Below are 14,018 nucleotides of genomic sequence, written 5' to 3'. Positions count from 1 at the left end.
TATAATTTTTTTAAAATATGTGATAAACATTTTTAGAAAAATGTTATCTTTCTGAAAATCAAGGGGAGCTGTTTTTGAATAACACATAAAAAATTATATTCATGGACATTTTTGGGGCATACGAGAACATTGTTTTTAAAATAGAAGAATATATCTTTTTGGTTTGATACCCTTTTTGTGATACAATTTTTTTTCCTTTCAAGTAGACATGAACAGTTTTATATACGCGAATATTTTTTGAAACACATGGATATTTTATTTATAAAACACCTTATTTGCATATAAAACAAAAAATATTCTTCCTCCGTTCCATAATGTAACACATCTTTTACAAGTAAAGAGCTTACATTTGGCTTTAAAAATTTTCCAAGAAAAGTGTACTTCTATCTTTCAATGCACTTTAAATTAAAAAATAATATTTTTCTCGCATCACACGGTAATCAGGACCAATAACAATCTACGCATGGTCTTCTTAATTTGTACATGCACTTAGCTTATTGGGGGTTGAGTAATTAAAGGGGAGAGATGATGGCTGGCATCTTTTCAATGCATTTTTTTACTTTACTCCGTAATTTGTCCTAAATTTTCTATGTGTATAGTTTGTAGAAACGTCTGAGTAGTAGTAGTAGAAGAAGAAAGATTAGGCGCTGCTGGGCCTCGCGCTGTACCGTCGGAACTCCCATGGCGACTTCCCCCGCCGCCGCCGGCTCCTAACCGGGTCCTCCAATATTGCTGCCGGAGCTGGAGGAGGCGCGTCCGCGCCGGCCGCGCTCGCCAAGATGCCCGCCGTTCACGGGCCCTCCACTCGAAGGTGCTGGCCGAGCTCAACGCTCCCGTCAGGCTGAGGAAGTGAGACGCCGCTGCCGTTGAAACCGGCGAGGGGAACGAGGAGGATGAGGAGGCTCTGATGCTGCTGGAGATGAAATGGCCATAAGGCGGGAACACGTCACTTTGCGGGAGATGAAATGGCCATAAGGCGGCGTGCGCTTTCAGTAATAGCATGCGTATTTGGGATCCATGGTGCTGTTGAAATTGGTACATGCAGTTTCAGTGTCCTTTTATAATTAATTAATGTTAGCGCAAGTGTTTAGTTTTGCTGAAAATCCCATATTGTGTTTGATTTGTCATGTGCTGCTTCTGTATATAAGTTTTATTCACACAAGTTTAACTGTTGAATTGTTAGTATGGCGCCATTCAGCAACTCCGCCAGTCCTTTATTGCATTATATACATTCCTACATGTTTGAGCTTTCAAGTCTGGCCATCAACTAACCTGCACCTGCAGGGTGTTGAGCTTTGCTCTCTGCGGTATGATCTCACTTATTGCAGAGACATCCAGTAACATACCTGGTCAGCTCTGTTGACTCTGCCCAGATCTAACCATCTAAGCTCTCTTTGTTTTTGGTGATTCCAACTTTTTGCCCTATGCTGAATTTCCAAAGCAATTAATGTGTATGCAGATCAATTGATTGCTCATGGCTCTCTATGTCTCAATTCCAGGAAACGATATCGACACGCTATGCATGCAGTGATAGTAACTACTCTGTTTCCTGGCAGCACATCATTCTGACACTTCGCATCATTCTTTCGCTTTTGTCGGCCGAGATGAGGTATCCTGTTCTCTCCCCCCTGCTCCTGGTTTGTTCTTCAGATTAGCATCCATTTCTATGATAAATGACTATGTGTAGGATCTACTCTCCTGAGCTTTCTGAAACCTTACATTTTGGATGTATACACAGCCAAATTTTCAAAAACTGTCACCGGTAGTACTCTCACAGCCGAGGAGATGAGATTGCCTAAAGTTCCCAAGGTACTACTCCCTCCGTCCCATAATATAATATAAGAACGTTTTTGACACTAGGAGTATGAATTAATGAACCATTGTGCATTTACATCCTCTCTTGCCTTGTCTTTCTGTTCTGATTACTTATATTCAGTACATGTCAGTCAATTCTCTGTCTAAATGTTTATCCATACTCCTGCTAGCTAATTGACTTTGTCTCAGATCAAATGGCCATACTTCGCTGGAATTCGAGTTCTAGAGTTGATACATACAAGAGGATCTGGGAAGGAATTGGAGAGGAGGAGGGGAGAAGGTGAGGAGAAGAGAGGTACACTAGTCTCAATAAAACCAACACACAAGACCCACCACACTACGTACGCTTCAGGCTCTCTGATAAGTAGCGCCTGCTCTCCTTCATGTCTCCCAGGTGGCAAGGGTGACTGGGCCGCTGCTTCCTTGGGCGCCACAGTACTGGCTTTGCCTTCCTGCTCCAGACAGAGTAGCTCAGTAGCATTAGAGGGAGCAGATCATGACAGGTGAGCGAGTTAAATGCAAAACACAATTATAAAGGGACATTGAAACTGTCTGTACCAGATCAGCAAGGTCGTAGACCAACTTAGGGTCTTCATCATATATATTTGACCGTAAGGGTTTCTCTCAACTCAAATGTAGGCGTATCAATTTCAACAGCACCGTGCATCTCAAATGCATCTGTTATTACTGGAAGTGCACCCCGTTGTGGCCATTTGATCCCCGCCAAAGTCACCTGTTCTGTTCCCTGGCAGGAGTAAGGATAAACATTCAGGCAGGAAAAAATGTACTACAAAATTGAGTGGCTATTTATTCAAGATTCTTCTGAAATCTACTCCGTATTACTCAACGTAAGTAACGACACGGTGCGCAATGGTTCATTAATTCATACCTTGGGAACTTTAGGCAATCTCTCATCTCCTCCTCGCTAATTCACTGCTCTCCGTAGCTTTCTGTAGGGACTCCAGTTTAGGACAACTACAGCGAGCAAACAACAGCGATAGCTTTAGCTTGGGGGCGTTCCAGCAGTTGAAGACGGCGGTGAGGGCGAGGGCTGCCGGCGTGGACGTCGCGGCGATGGCAGCCTAGTCGCTGCTGAGCGAGCCGGTGTGGAGTGACCCAGCGGCGAGGGTGTGGGCCTTTTTTTCTTTTCTTTTTTTTCGGCGAGGACGAGTGCAGGAGAGGAGCAGGTGGAGTCGATCGCCGTGAGGAGGAGCTGGCGCAGGGGTTTGGTCCTAGAAAGATAATCCTACAAGATAATTTTTGTGAATTTTTCCTAGAAAGATAATTCTACAAGACACTCTAGGCTGTTTGTGACGAAATGTGTTACTGTGTTGTTGGTAAGCTCTAAATACTTTAAATTTCTCATGGAATTGGCCCAGAAAGTTGGTTCTGGCCAAAGTCCAATTTATAAAGTTTTGTCAGATTGCCAAGGTTATCTGGGATGGCACCTGTTAGTGAATTATTTCTAAGGGACAACCACTCTAAATTGGCCAAATAACCTAATTCTCGAGGAATGTGGCCGGAAAGTTGATTATTGTCAAGATACAAGCCAGTGATTTTTGTGAGATTGCCTAGGTTGTTTGGGACGGAGCCTGTCAGTGTGTTGTAGCTAAGCCTCAAGTAGTCTAAGTTGGCTAAATAACCTACTTCTCGTGGAATTTGGCTAGAAAGTTGGTTACTCTTAAGGTACAAATTTGTGAGTTTGGTCAAATTTCCTATGCTACTTGGGATGGAACCCGTTAGTGTGTTAGTTGCTAAGATCCAACTCCTCTAACTTCTCAAGGTAATCTAATTCTCGAGGGATGTGTCCAGAAAGTTGGTTGCCGAAAAGGTACAAGTCTATGAGTTTGGTCAAATTTCTTATGCTATTTGGGATGGAACCAGTTAGCGTGTTAGGGCCAAGATACAAAACCTCTAAGTTCACAAGGCGACCTAGTTCTCGAGGGACGTGGCCAGAAATATGGTTGTTGTCAAGGTACAAGGTTGTGAGTTTGGTCAAATTTCTTATGCTATTTGGGATGGAACCAGTTAGTGTGTTGATGCTAAGCTCCAAATCCTTTAAGTTCACGAGGCGACCTAGTTCTCGAGGGATGTGTCCAGAAAGTTTGTTGTTGTAAAGGTACAAGATTGTGAGTTTGGTCAAATTTACTATGCTATTTGGGATGGAGCCCCAGAGTATGTTTTCACTAAGATCTAGGTACTCTAAGCTTGCAAGGTACTCCAATTCTTGTGGAATTAACCCAGAAAGTTGGTTGTTGCGAAGGGACAAGGTTGTGAGTTTGGTCAAATTTCCTATGCTATTTGGGATGGAACCCGAGAGTATGTTTTCACCAAGACTCAGGTACTCTAAATTTGAAAGGTAATCTATTTTTTGTGGAATTAACCCAGAAAGTTGGTTGTTGCGAAGGGACAAGGTTGTGAGTTTGGTCAAATTTCCTATGCTATTTGGGATGGAACCCGAGAGTATGTTTTCACCAAGACTCAGGTACTGTAAATTTGAAAGGTAATCTATTTTTTGTGGAATTAACCCAGAAAGTTTGTTTCCCCATAGTATTAACACAGTAAGCTTGGTCAAATTATGTAAATTTCGTGGAATGGAACCTGAGAGCGTGTTGATGCCAAGTTGCAGGTCCTTAAAGTTTAGAAGATAACCTAGTTCTCGTGGAATTTGTCCAGAAAGTTTGTTACTGTAAAGGTACAAGCTAGTGAGTTCGGTCAAACCACCTATGTTGCTTGGTATTTTACCGAAAAGATTATTACTGGACAAATCTAATGCAACTAAGTGCTTCATGTGTCCTATTTCACAAGGGATATGACCAACCAAGTGATTGCTTGACAAGTTGAGGGTGACAAGACTACTCATGTTGCCTATTTGGCTTGGTATTTCACCGGAAAGTTCATTTTCGTGAAGCATTAAGGAATGCAATTTTGTGAGATTTCCTAGACCTAGTGGGATTGAGCCTCTTATCTGGTTGCCTTGCAGAAGGAGAGCATGGAGCTCGCCAAGGACCTCGATACTACGAGGAATGCTCCCAGCAAGGAGGTTGTGTGAGAGGTCGAGGCGTGTCAAGGTCCTCAAGGTAGAGAAGTTGAGGGACTCCAGAGCCCCTCTTAGCCGCATCCCCTGCAGAAAGATGCCTTTGATCACTAGCGGGTGCCGGTGCATACCGGTACCGCAGGTGATGCCACGCCAATTGCAGGGCGTCGACGTGTTGCCCCAAGAGTGCAGTGCTCTTTGGCTTTGGTTGTCGAGGCTGGCTTTCCAGTCGAGGAGCGCTCTTGCTTGTCCTTCGAGCACCGCTGCATCCGACGACGCAAGTGCGACGGAGGTGGCCATCATCATCATCAGTATGGTTATTGTGAGAGAGGCAAGCATTTTGGGTGGTGGATCCATCTCCATGACTAGCTAGCTAGGTTGGATGGAATTGGCTGTGGTTTCTATTCTTCTGAGAAGTATTGGCAGCACATTAAATAGTCGAGCACACATCTGTCTGACATGTTAACGGAATATACATGTCAAAGAAGAGAACAACCGTGGGCACGGAAGTCTGCGGAACATGCCATGTTTGATGGGGAGTAGGCATGAGAGTTACGGTCAGCTCCAGCTATGGGTCAAGTCGTCATTCGTGTCGGAGGCATGTGCATACTGATTTGCGGATGGCTGAGTTGCATGTCTCACACGGTACGGCAACGTTGTACTGGCTTCCAAACATTCGATGGATATATGGACCAAACCAGGCAGCAGAACAAGTGATGTCGCTCTTGTTGCTTAACCCAGAGAACGGAAAACTATAATTTGTATTACGGACTTTGAAGCATGTCCCTCTGTCTCATGTACTCGGTCAAGTCAAGTGTATGATGCAGTTGAACAAGACTATGATGTAAAACTCTTTGGTTAACGTCGTGTCTTCGTCTGACCGACGGCTGCGTGTTTATATACTAGGGCGCAACTCCCATATCGCGTACATGATTGAGATTACAACTTGGGATACAAGGGATAAGAGGATAGAGATAGAGTTGTTACAAAGATAAACATGCTAACAACCTGGACTAACCTAGCCGGATCCCCTTGGAGTCTACGTTACCAACCTGTCACGATCGGGCACACAATGCGTTGCTTAACATCCTCCCTTAATCACAACTTTGTCAAGTTGAGATTACGCTTGAATTCTTCAAAACTTCTTGTAGGCAACGGTTTTGTGAAACCATCTGCAACTTGATCTCTAGAATGCACAAACCGAATGTCTAACTGCTGATTTGCAACTCTTTCTCTGACAAAGTGGAAATCAATTTCAATATGCTTCGTTCTTGCATGAAACACTGGATTTGCAGATAGGTAGGTGGCACCAAGATTATCACACCATAAACACGGAGCTTTGGTACTCTTTATACCAAGTTCCTTTAACATAGACTGTACCCAAATAATTTCTGCTGTGGCATTTGCAAGTGCCTTGTACTCAGCTTCTGTGCTTGACCTTGATACAGTAGCCTGTTTCTTTGCACACCATGATATTAGGTTTGGTCCAAAAAATACTGCAAACCCACCAGTAGAGCGTCTGTCATCTATGCATCCTGCCCAATCAGAATCTGAGAAAGCACTGACTAGGGTAGATGAAGATTTTCTGAAAGTAAGACCAAGATTCATAGTATTTTTCACATATCTTACTATACGTTTAGCAGCAGTCCAATGAACTGTAGTGGGTGCATGAAGAAATTGGTATACTTTGTTAACAGCAAATGAAATATCAGGTCTTGTCAGAGTCAAGTACTGAAGTGCTCCTATCAGACTTCTGTAGTTTGTACTGTCCTCTTGATTCAAGGGTTCTCCTTCTGTAAGTGAGAGTTTCTCTGAACTAGACAAGAGTGTTGGTGAAGGTTTGCATCCTTGAAGACCAACTCTTCTTACCAGATCAGTGGCATATTTTTCCTGAGAGAGATGAAGGCCATCTTCATGTTTCTTTACCTCAATCCCTAGGAAGAAATGTAAGTCTCCTAGATCCTTCAGAGCAAACTCAACACTTAGATCCTTCAAGAGGCCTGTTATTGCTTCATCAGAGGAACTTGTGACAATTAAATCATCAACATAAATAAGAACAAATATGGAGGTATTTGATCTATTGTAAATAAACAGTGACGTGTCAGACTTTGAAGGGATAAATCCAAGTGCTTGTAGTTTCTGATTTAGACGTGAGTACCACGCCCTGGGAGCTTGCTTCAAGCCATATAAAGCTTTATCAAGTTTGCACACATGCAGTGGTGAGTTTTTGTTCACAAACCCAGGAGGTTGCTTCATATATACTTCCTCTTCCAGAATGCCATGAAGGAACGCATTCTGCACATCTAATTGTCTGAGACTCCATCCCCTGGAAACAGCAACAGACAACACAAGACGAATGGTGGCAGCTTTAACAATGGAACTAAATGTGTCCTCATAGTCTATGCTGTACCGTTGTTTGAAGCCCTTGGCAACAAGTCTTGCTTTGTAACGATCTATAGACCCGTCAGATTTCCTTTTAATGCGAAACACCCATTTGCAGTCAATGAGATTTTTACCTCGTCGTGGAGGTACTAGATGCCACGTTTTATTTTTCTTCAATGCCGCATATTCTTCTTCCATTGCCTTCCTCCAACGTGAGTCATTCAGTGCCTCTTCAACCGTACTAGGTTCACCTGTGGAGGAACAAGCCAAGCCAAACTTTGTTTTATAATTAACATGTTGAATTACCCCTTTTTGGAGATGAGTGCGTGGTTGCACAGGCGAGACTGCACCAGCCCGTGGCGCAGGAGATCCCGCATCCGATCCCGAGGAGGATGCACCTGGTGCTGTTCCAGTGGCTGCTCCCACGTCGGGATCTTCTGCGGCTTCAGCGCGTGAGGAGCCAGCCACGGGCGACACAGAGAATCCCGTGTGTGCTGCTGCCCCATCATTAGGCAGTGATTGCAGAGGATCAGCACCGGATCCCGCGCCCGCAGAGCCCGTCAGATCTGCGCAGGTGGGTGCGCCCGCTGTCGGCTGGCGACGTGCATAGCAGCGGGGCCCGTCTGCTGGCCAGCGCCTCCCAGGGGAACACGTGGCCGCCTCAGATTGGTGCGGCTCGGTGGCGTCGGGTTGACGAGTCGCTGCCGCCCGCGTGGCGCCTGGAGAGACGGCGCCGCTTCTCCTGGTGGGCTACGCGATTTCTGACGCGCTGGCGCCATGCAGCGGTGCAGATCCCGAGGCGGATGGCCTGGGCAGGTGCTGCAGCAGCGATCCCGAGGCAGATTTGCTGCCTCCCAAATCTGGACACATCAAATATTGCCCATTTGAACTGATTTCTTGATCATTTTGGCTGATTTCTTCACCATTTTTGCTCATGCTTCCTTCGGCTGCATCAACACAGAGCTCATGCACATGGTTATGAGGATTAGTCAATGATGAATCAACACAATTATTATTCCCCCTTTGATCAAAGTTGGTGAGATGAGAGGGCAGGAGCAGAATTTCTTGATGAAGTAAGGCACTGGCGTTGGGGTGGAGATCAGCAAAGGGAAACTTTGTTTCATCAAAGACTACATCACGGGAAATGTAGACACGGCCAGTAGAGACATCTAGGCATTTTACCCCTTTGTGCATGGCACTGTAGCCAATGAAGACACACTGCTTAGATCGAAACATTAGTTTGCGTTTGTTATATGGTTTAAGGTTGGGCCAACACGCGCAGCCAAACACACGAAGGGAAATGTAGTCTGGTTTGGTATGGAGAAGTTTTTCTATGGGTGTTTCATTATTGATGACACGGCTTGGAAGCATATTGATGATGTGAACGGCAGTGAGGAACGGCTCATCCCAAAACTTTAGTGGCATGGAGGCGCCAACAAGAAGTGCTAAGCCAACTTCTACAATGTGACGGTGTTTGCGTTCTGCCGACCCATTTTGCTGATGAGCGTGTGGGCAAGACACATGATGAGAGATACCAAGTTCTTGAAAGAACGAGTTGAGCTTCTCATACTCACCGCCCCAATCAGATTGGAGGGCAAGTATTTTGCTGTCAAACTTACGTTCAACGAGTGCTTGAAAGTTACGAAAAACTTGAAACACGTCGGAACGTTTCTTGAGGAGATAAATCCACGAATATTTGCTATAATCATCTATGAAGCTCATATAATATGTGTGTCTACCAACAGAGGATGGCGCAGGCCCCCACACATCAGAAAAGATAAGCTGCAATGCTTTGGTTGAAACACTAGTGGAAATTGGATATGGTAACTGATGGCTTTTTGCTCTTTGACACGAATCACAAATAGTTTCAACATCACGCTCTCCAACAAACGGGAGTTTATTTTTCCTAAGCACTCGTTCAACTAAAGAAAAAGCTGCATGTCCTAAACGATCATGCCACCGTGTAGAGGATAGCTTGGTGGCACTAAAGGCTTGTTTGTTGAACCTTCTTTGAAGCTCCGGAATCAAGGGGTAGAGCCCGCGAACACATCTACCTCGATACAGTACCTTCCTCGTTACCTGATCCTTGATCAAAAAGAAGAAAGGGTGAAACTCGAGGAAGACGTGATTATCAATAGCAATGCGGTGAACGGAGAGAAGATTTTTAGATGCACTAGGGACATGCAAAAAATTTCGAAGATGAATTGGACGATGAGGGGTTTTAATAATTGAGTGACCAACATGACGGATCTTCATACCTTCTCCACTCGCGGTGTGGATGTGATCTTGGCCGCGGTACTTCTCCCGCATGGTCACCTTCTCGAGTTCGCCGGTGATGTGGTTCGTGGCACCACTATCCATGTACCAGTTGGTGTCCACGCCATACGATCCATCGGCCGCAGCAGCTACCTTCTCGTCCTGAGAGGAGTCATCATCATCGTCAAACCTGTACCAGCAATCCTTGGCCGAGTGGCCAGGTTTACCACAGATTTGACATCGGAGGGCATCGGGGCGCGATCTGTTGTTGGAGTTGTTGCGGCGGCCCTGGTTGTTGTTGGAGGAGGGCCGGCCACCGCCGCCGTTGTGGCCACGGGAGTTGCTGCTGCTGTTGTTGGGGCCGCTGTTGTGCCTGCCCCTGCCGCGCCCTCGAGGACGGGAGCCGCCGCCACGGCCGCGCATGGCCGCGTTAGCGGAGGACTTGAAGCCGCCGCCAGAGTGGCCCCCTTGATAGAGGGCAACCCGCTGATCAAAGTTGCTGATCATAGCAAACAGATCGTCAAGCGAGATGGGCGTGGTGCGGGCATCGAGCACGGAGACGAGTGGCTGGTACTCCATGTAGAGGGCGGCGATGATGTAGGAGACGAGTTCACCGTCCCCGAGCGGCTTGCCAGCCGCCGCGAGCTCATCTGAGAGTGAGCGCATGTGCCCGAAGAAGCCGGCGACGGGCTGCGTCCCCTTCTGCGCATTGGCGAGGGCGACACGGATGTTGTTGACGCGTGACAGAGACTGGGACGAGAACATGTTCGCCAGGGCTGTCCAGAGATCTTGCGCATGATCGATCGTGGTGACCTGCACAAGTACCTCCTTGGAGAGATTATTCAGAAGGTAGCCAAGTACCTGCTGCTCTTCGCACATCCAGATCGGATGAAGGAGGTTCAGGGAAGTCTCCTCCTTCCCTTCTTTGTCCTTGGTGACGACGAGTCGGGCCGGCTCCGGCATGGAGCCGTCGACATACCCGTAGAAGCCAGCACCACGAAGCTGCGGCGTGACTTGAGTCCGCCAGAGGATGTAGTTGGTGCGTGTCAGCTTCTCGGTGACCTGACCAGAGAGGTTGGTTGGTGCGGCGCTGGAAGAGGCGGCCATGGTGGAGGCGGAGGTGGTGGATGGGGATAGGAGATGCGATGTGGAAGAGTTAGGCTGATACCATGTAAAACTCTTTAGGTTAACGTCGTGTCTTCGTCTGACCGACGGCTGCGTGTTTATATGCTGGGGCGCAACTCCTAGATCGCGTACATGGTTGAGATTACAACTTGGGATACAAGGGATAAGAGGATAGAGATAGAGTTGTTACAAAGATAAACATGCTAACAACCTGGACTAACCTAGCCGGATCCCCTTGGAGTCTACGTTACCAAGCTGTCACGATCGGGCACACAATGCGTTGCTTAACATATGAATCATTCAAGATTAAAATAATGTTTGTACAAGATTTGCAGTCTGTCAGTAACCCATTTTCTGCCGATATATGCCAGCCTTCCCGATTTTCTACTTCCAGAGAAGTAACCCATTTTTCTCATTCCTTGACCGCACTAATACTAATGTACATATATAGACAGGAAGTACTAATGTGCTAATATCATCTCACAGTATATGTTGCTCACAGTTTATTGGTTTCATAAACAGGCTTACCCGTTGGTAATTTTATTACTAAGTACTCTACTTTATTACACAAAAATATAATGGCATGTCTAAAATTACGTAAGTGTGTTCATGAAGCGGAATAGTACAGATGTTTTTTCGCGCGCAACGACCATGAAGTCATGAACACAACCACGCCATCAACGATTTCACTAAATAGTCGACCACATCTCTGTCCATAACCGTCTGGACCGTATGAGAGTCCGCAGAACCTGCCGGAGAGTATGACGGAGAGTATGCATGCATGAGAGTTACGGTCAGCACCAGCTAGCAGTCAAGTCATTGGTGTTGGAGCAATGTGCATACCGATCTGTGGATGGCTGTGTTGCATCTCTCACACCGCAATGTTGTACTTAGATTATTCAAACACTTTTGATTTGCTGGCATATCCAAAATACCTGACAGAAACTAAAAGCTAGATTAATTTGCTGCAGGTGTACTACACATGCTGCTGCCAAGTGCTTAGCATTACGGAGACGATTTAACGGAAAAGGGTCAAAACTCAGAAACGCCGAAAATTAGGGATAAAACAGATTAGTGGGACTGAACTAAGGGCAGAAATGTGAAAGTTCCTAAATCCAAATTGCCCAACAAAGAGTGTGCACCCCCACCCAGATTTGTGCCTTGAGCTTTGGGGTCAAACCCAGCCAACCAATTACTGAACATGTCCGTGCTACGGTCGTACTTAAAATAATACTAGCATGAATCTCTCATTCTTTGGAAAAGAAAATGACTGAACATTTGAACCATTCTGGATGGTGTGCCTTAGGTGAAGTTCAGTATTAATTCATCCTTCAGTTCAGTTCATGGGAGGTACTCTCTCCGTAAAGAAATATAAGACTGTTTAGATCTAATATTTCTTTACAAAAGGAGTACATGATTATGTAGTACCTTGTATGGAATGGTTCATTTAATTTTTAATCATACAAAAACTAGCTATATAGAAACCTAGCAGCACACCGCTGCTGACCTATATAATTGTACCATTATGGCTTTCTGTTGACATAAGATGGAGACATGCATATCTCCTCTCCCTGATGTGAACAGTGAAGAAGAGCACTTGCTGTCTCCCCAAGAATAACCCAAGGTCCAGTATCAGGCCTCACCGCCGACAAGTTCCACGAGGATAACAAGTTGTGGATAGAGAGAGAGCAGAGTACTATCCCGCCGCTGGCCAAGGGGCGATACAGGAACGTGATGGACATGATGCCTGCAGGATCTGCCCGTGACGCCCTCGGTGTCATCTACGAGCGGTGGTTCATCGAAACGTACCATGACTGGTGTGAGGCTTTCTCGACGTATCCCTGGACGTATTACCGCGTCCACTCTGATAAGCTGTTCAGCTTTTATCGGGATATGTAATGGAAATAACCGACTATTAGAGCTATGTCCTCTGATGTGTTCGTTTTCTGCTACATTTACATGCTTGCATTTGGGTTACAACATGAAACTGCAGATTTAGCAAGCAGAAAGACTAATTTTTCAACAATGTTTGCAGGTGTGAGATAACATTCATCCTCCTGGAGATGGACTGGGTTCTAATGCCCGGAGGGAGGGTGATCTTCAGGGTTACCGTGCAGATGTGCTAGTGAAGATACAGGCTATCACTCACGGCATGCGATGGAAAAGGCCAATCATGGATCATGAATCCAGGCCATTCAACCCTGTGGCTGTCAAGACTTACTGGACCGCAGAGCCCGCATAAAAGCAATGGTTGTCACCTTCCTTGGTGTCGCTCAACGGCATCTGCTGCAAAAATCTAAACATAAATCCTTTCTGTTGACCCTTCATTACTGGTTATCTCTTATCTTCAGAATATATCTGTCTATAGTAGGCAATATGGGCGATGAAGGTAGACAATATCGACTATGTAGGTGAGAAATTTCTGTATCATTATCGTCTTTGTGGCCTTGAGCCGCACGATGCAATGATATATAGTACAATAGTATCCAGTCAGCTATTTCAAGGGGGTATTTACTTAACTTATAGATTTACGGACAAACTAACGCCCACACATGTGGGTGTTTACAGATCGCCCACACGCCTCCATCACCACTCATTTTGCCACGTATAAATAGATGACATCAGCAGAAATCTTTTTGGTTTTCGGCTTAAAAATGTTTTATCTCCTAAATAAAAAAGTGAACTAAAAATCCGTTTTCACGATTAAATCCGTCTTGATTTTTTTTTCAAAACTAGACCCCATGTTGATATGTTTCGATGAATTTTTTTTTGCCCAGAAGTTGCCATGATGTTTACACTATAGTTGCCATAGTGCTTAAACTAAAGTTGCCATGTGGCAATTTTAGTTTGTAGATCATGGCAATTTTAGTTTTTTGATGATGGCAATTCCAGTACTTTGACCATGATTTTTTTATTGAACCATGGCAATTTTAGATGCATGTATCATGGCAATTTTAGTTTATGGTGCATGACAAGTCTAGTTTCTTAATTCTCTGTTTTATAATATGTTAAAATTTACTTTTAAATGTAAAAAAAAGTAAATAGTTGAAACATATCATGGCAACTTCAGCGTAAATATCATGGCAATTCATGTGCAATAGACATGGCAACTTTTAACCAAAAAAAAATTTCGTCGAAATATATCGATATGCGATCTAGTTTTGAAGATCTCGTCGCGGGGGATTTAATGGTGAAAACGGATCTTCAATCGGATTTTTCATTTAAGAGATAAAACATTTTAAAAACTGAAAATCCGAAAAGATTTTCGCATGCATGCATGCGATGATGTGGCATTAGAGACGTGTGGTGCGTCTCCTTTCCTGCCACACGTGTGGCAGTTATCGACGTTCTAGATTTAAGAAAACCGGCTCACTTGAATGTGCTTCAATCTGAATCATTCGCT

The 14,018-nt window shown here is 45.0% G+C and overlaps 1 protein-coding gene across 1 annotated transcript; it reads right to left on the bottom strand.

Annotated features, from left to right (window-relative positions):
* Nucleotides 1–2,091: 2,091 nt before the first annotated feature.
* On the bottom strand, nucleotides 2,092–5,245 carry LOC123088637 (probable inactive leucine-rich repeat receptor-like protein kinase At1g66830). The gene is made up of 2 exons (XM_044510846.1): nucleotides 4,984–5,245; nucleotides 2,092–2,267 (listed from the first exon to the last, which is right to left on the bottom strand). Exons 1-2 carry the CDS (start codon nucleotides 5,213–5,215, stop codon nucleotides 2,197–2,199), a joined length of 303 nt encoding a protein of 100 aa, XP_044366781.1. The 5' UTR covers nucleotides 5,216–5,245; the 3' UTR covers nucleotides 2,092–2,196.
* Between the last annotated feature and the right edge of the window lie 8,773 nt (nucleotides 5,246–14,018).

Source organism: Triticum aestivum, chromosome 4A (genome assembly GCF_018294505.1).
Source record: "Triticum aestivum cultivar Chinese Spring chromosome 4A, IWGSC CS RefSeq v2.1, whole genome shotgun sequence".
In the NCBI taxonomy this organism is placed as follows: Eukaryota; Viridiplantae; Streptophyta; class Magnoliopsida; order Poales; family Poaceae; genus Triticum; species Triticum aestivum.
Note: the sequence above shows the minus strand (reverse complement) of the source record. Positions and strands in the feature narration are given on the sequence as shown.

Coding starts and splice junctions, on each gene's coding strand:
- LOC123088637 (XM_044510846.1), bottom strand. CDS start 5,215: ATGGAGATGGATCCACCACCCAAAATGCTTGCCTCTCTCACAATAACC. Junction 2,268..4,983: donor TGGCATCACCTGCGGTACCG/GTATGCACCGGC, acceptor TGTCTGGAGCAG/GAAGGCAAAGCCAGTACTGT.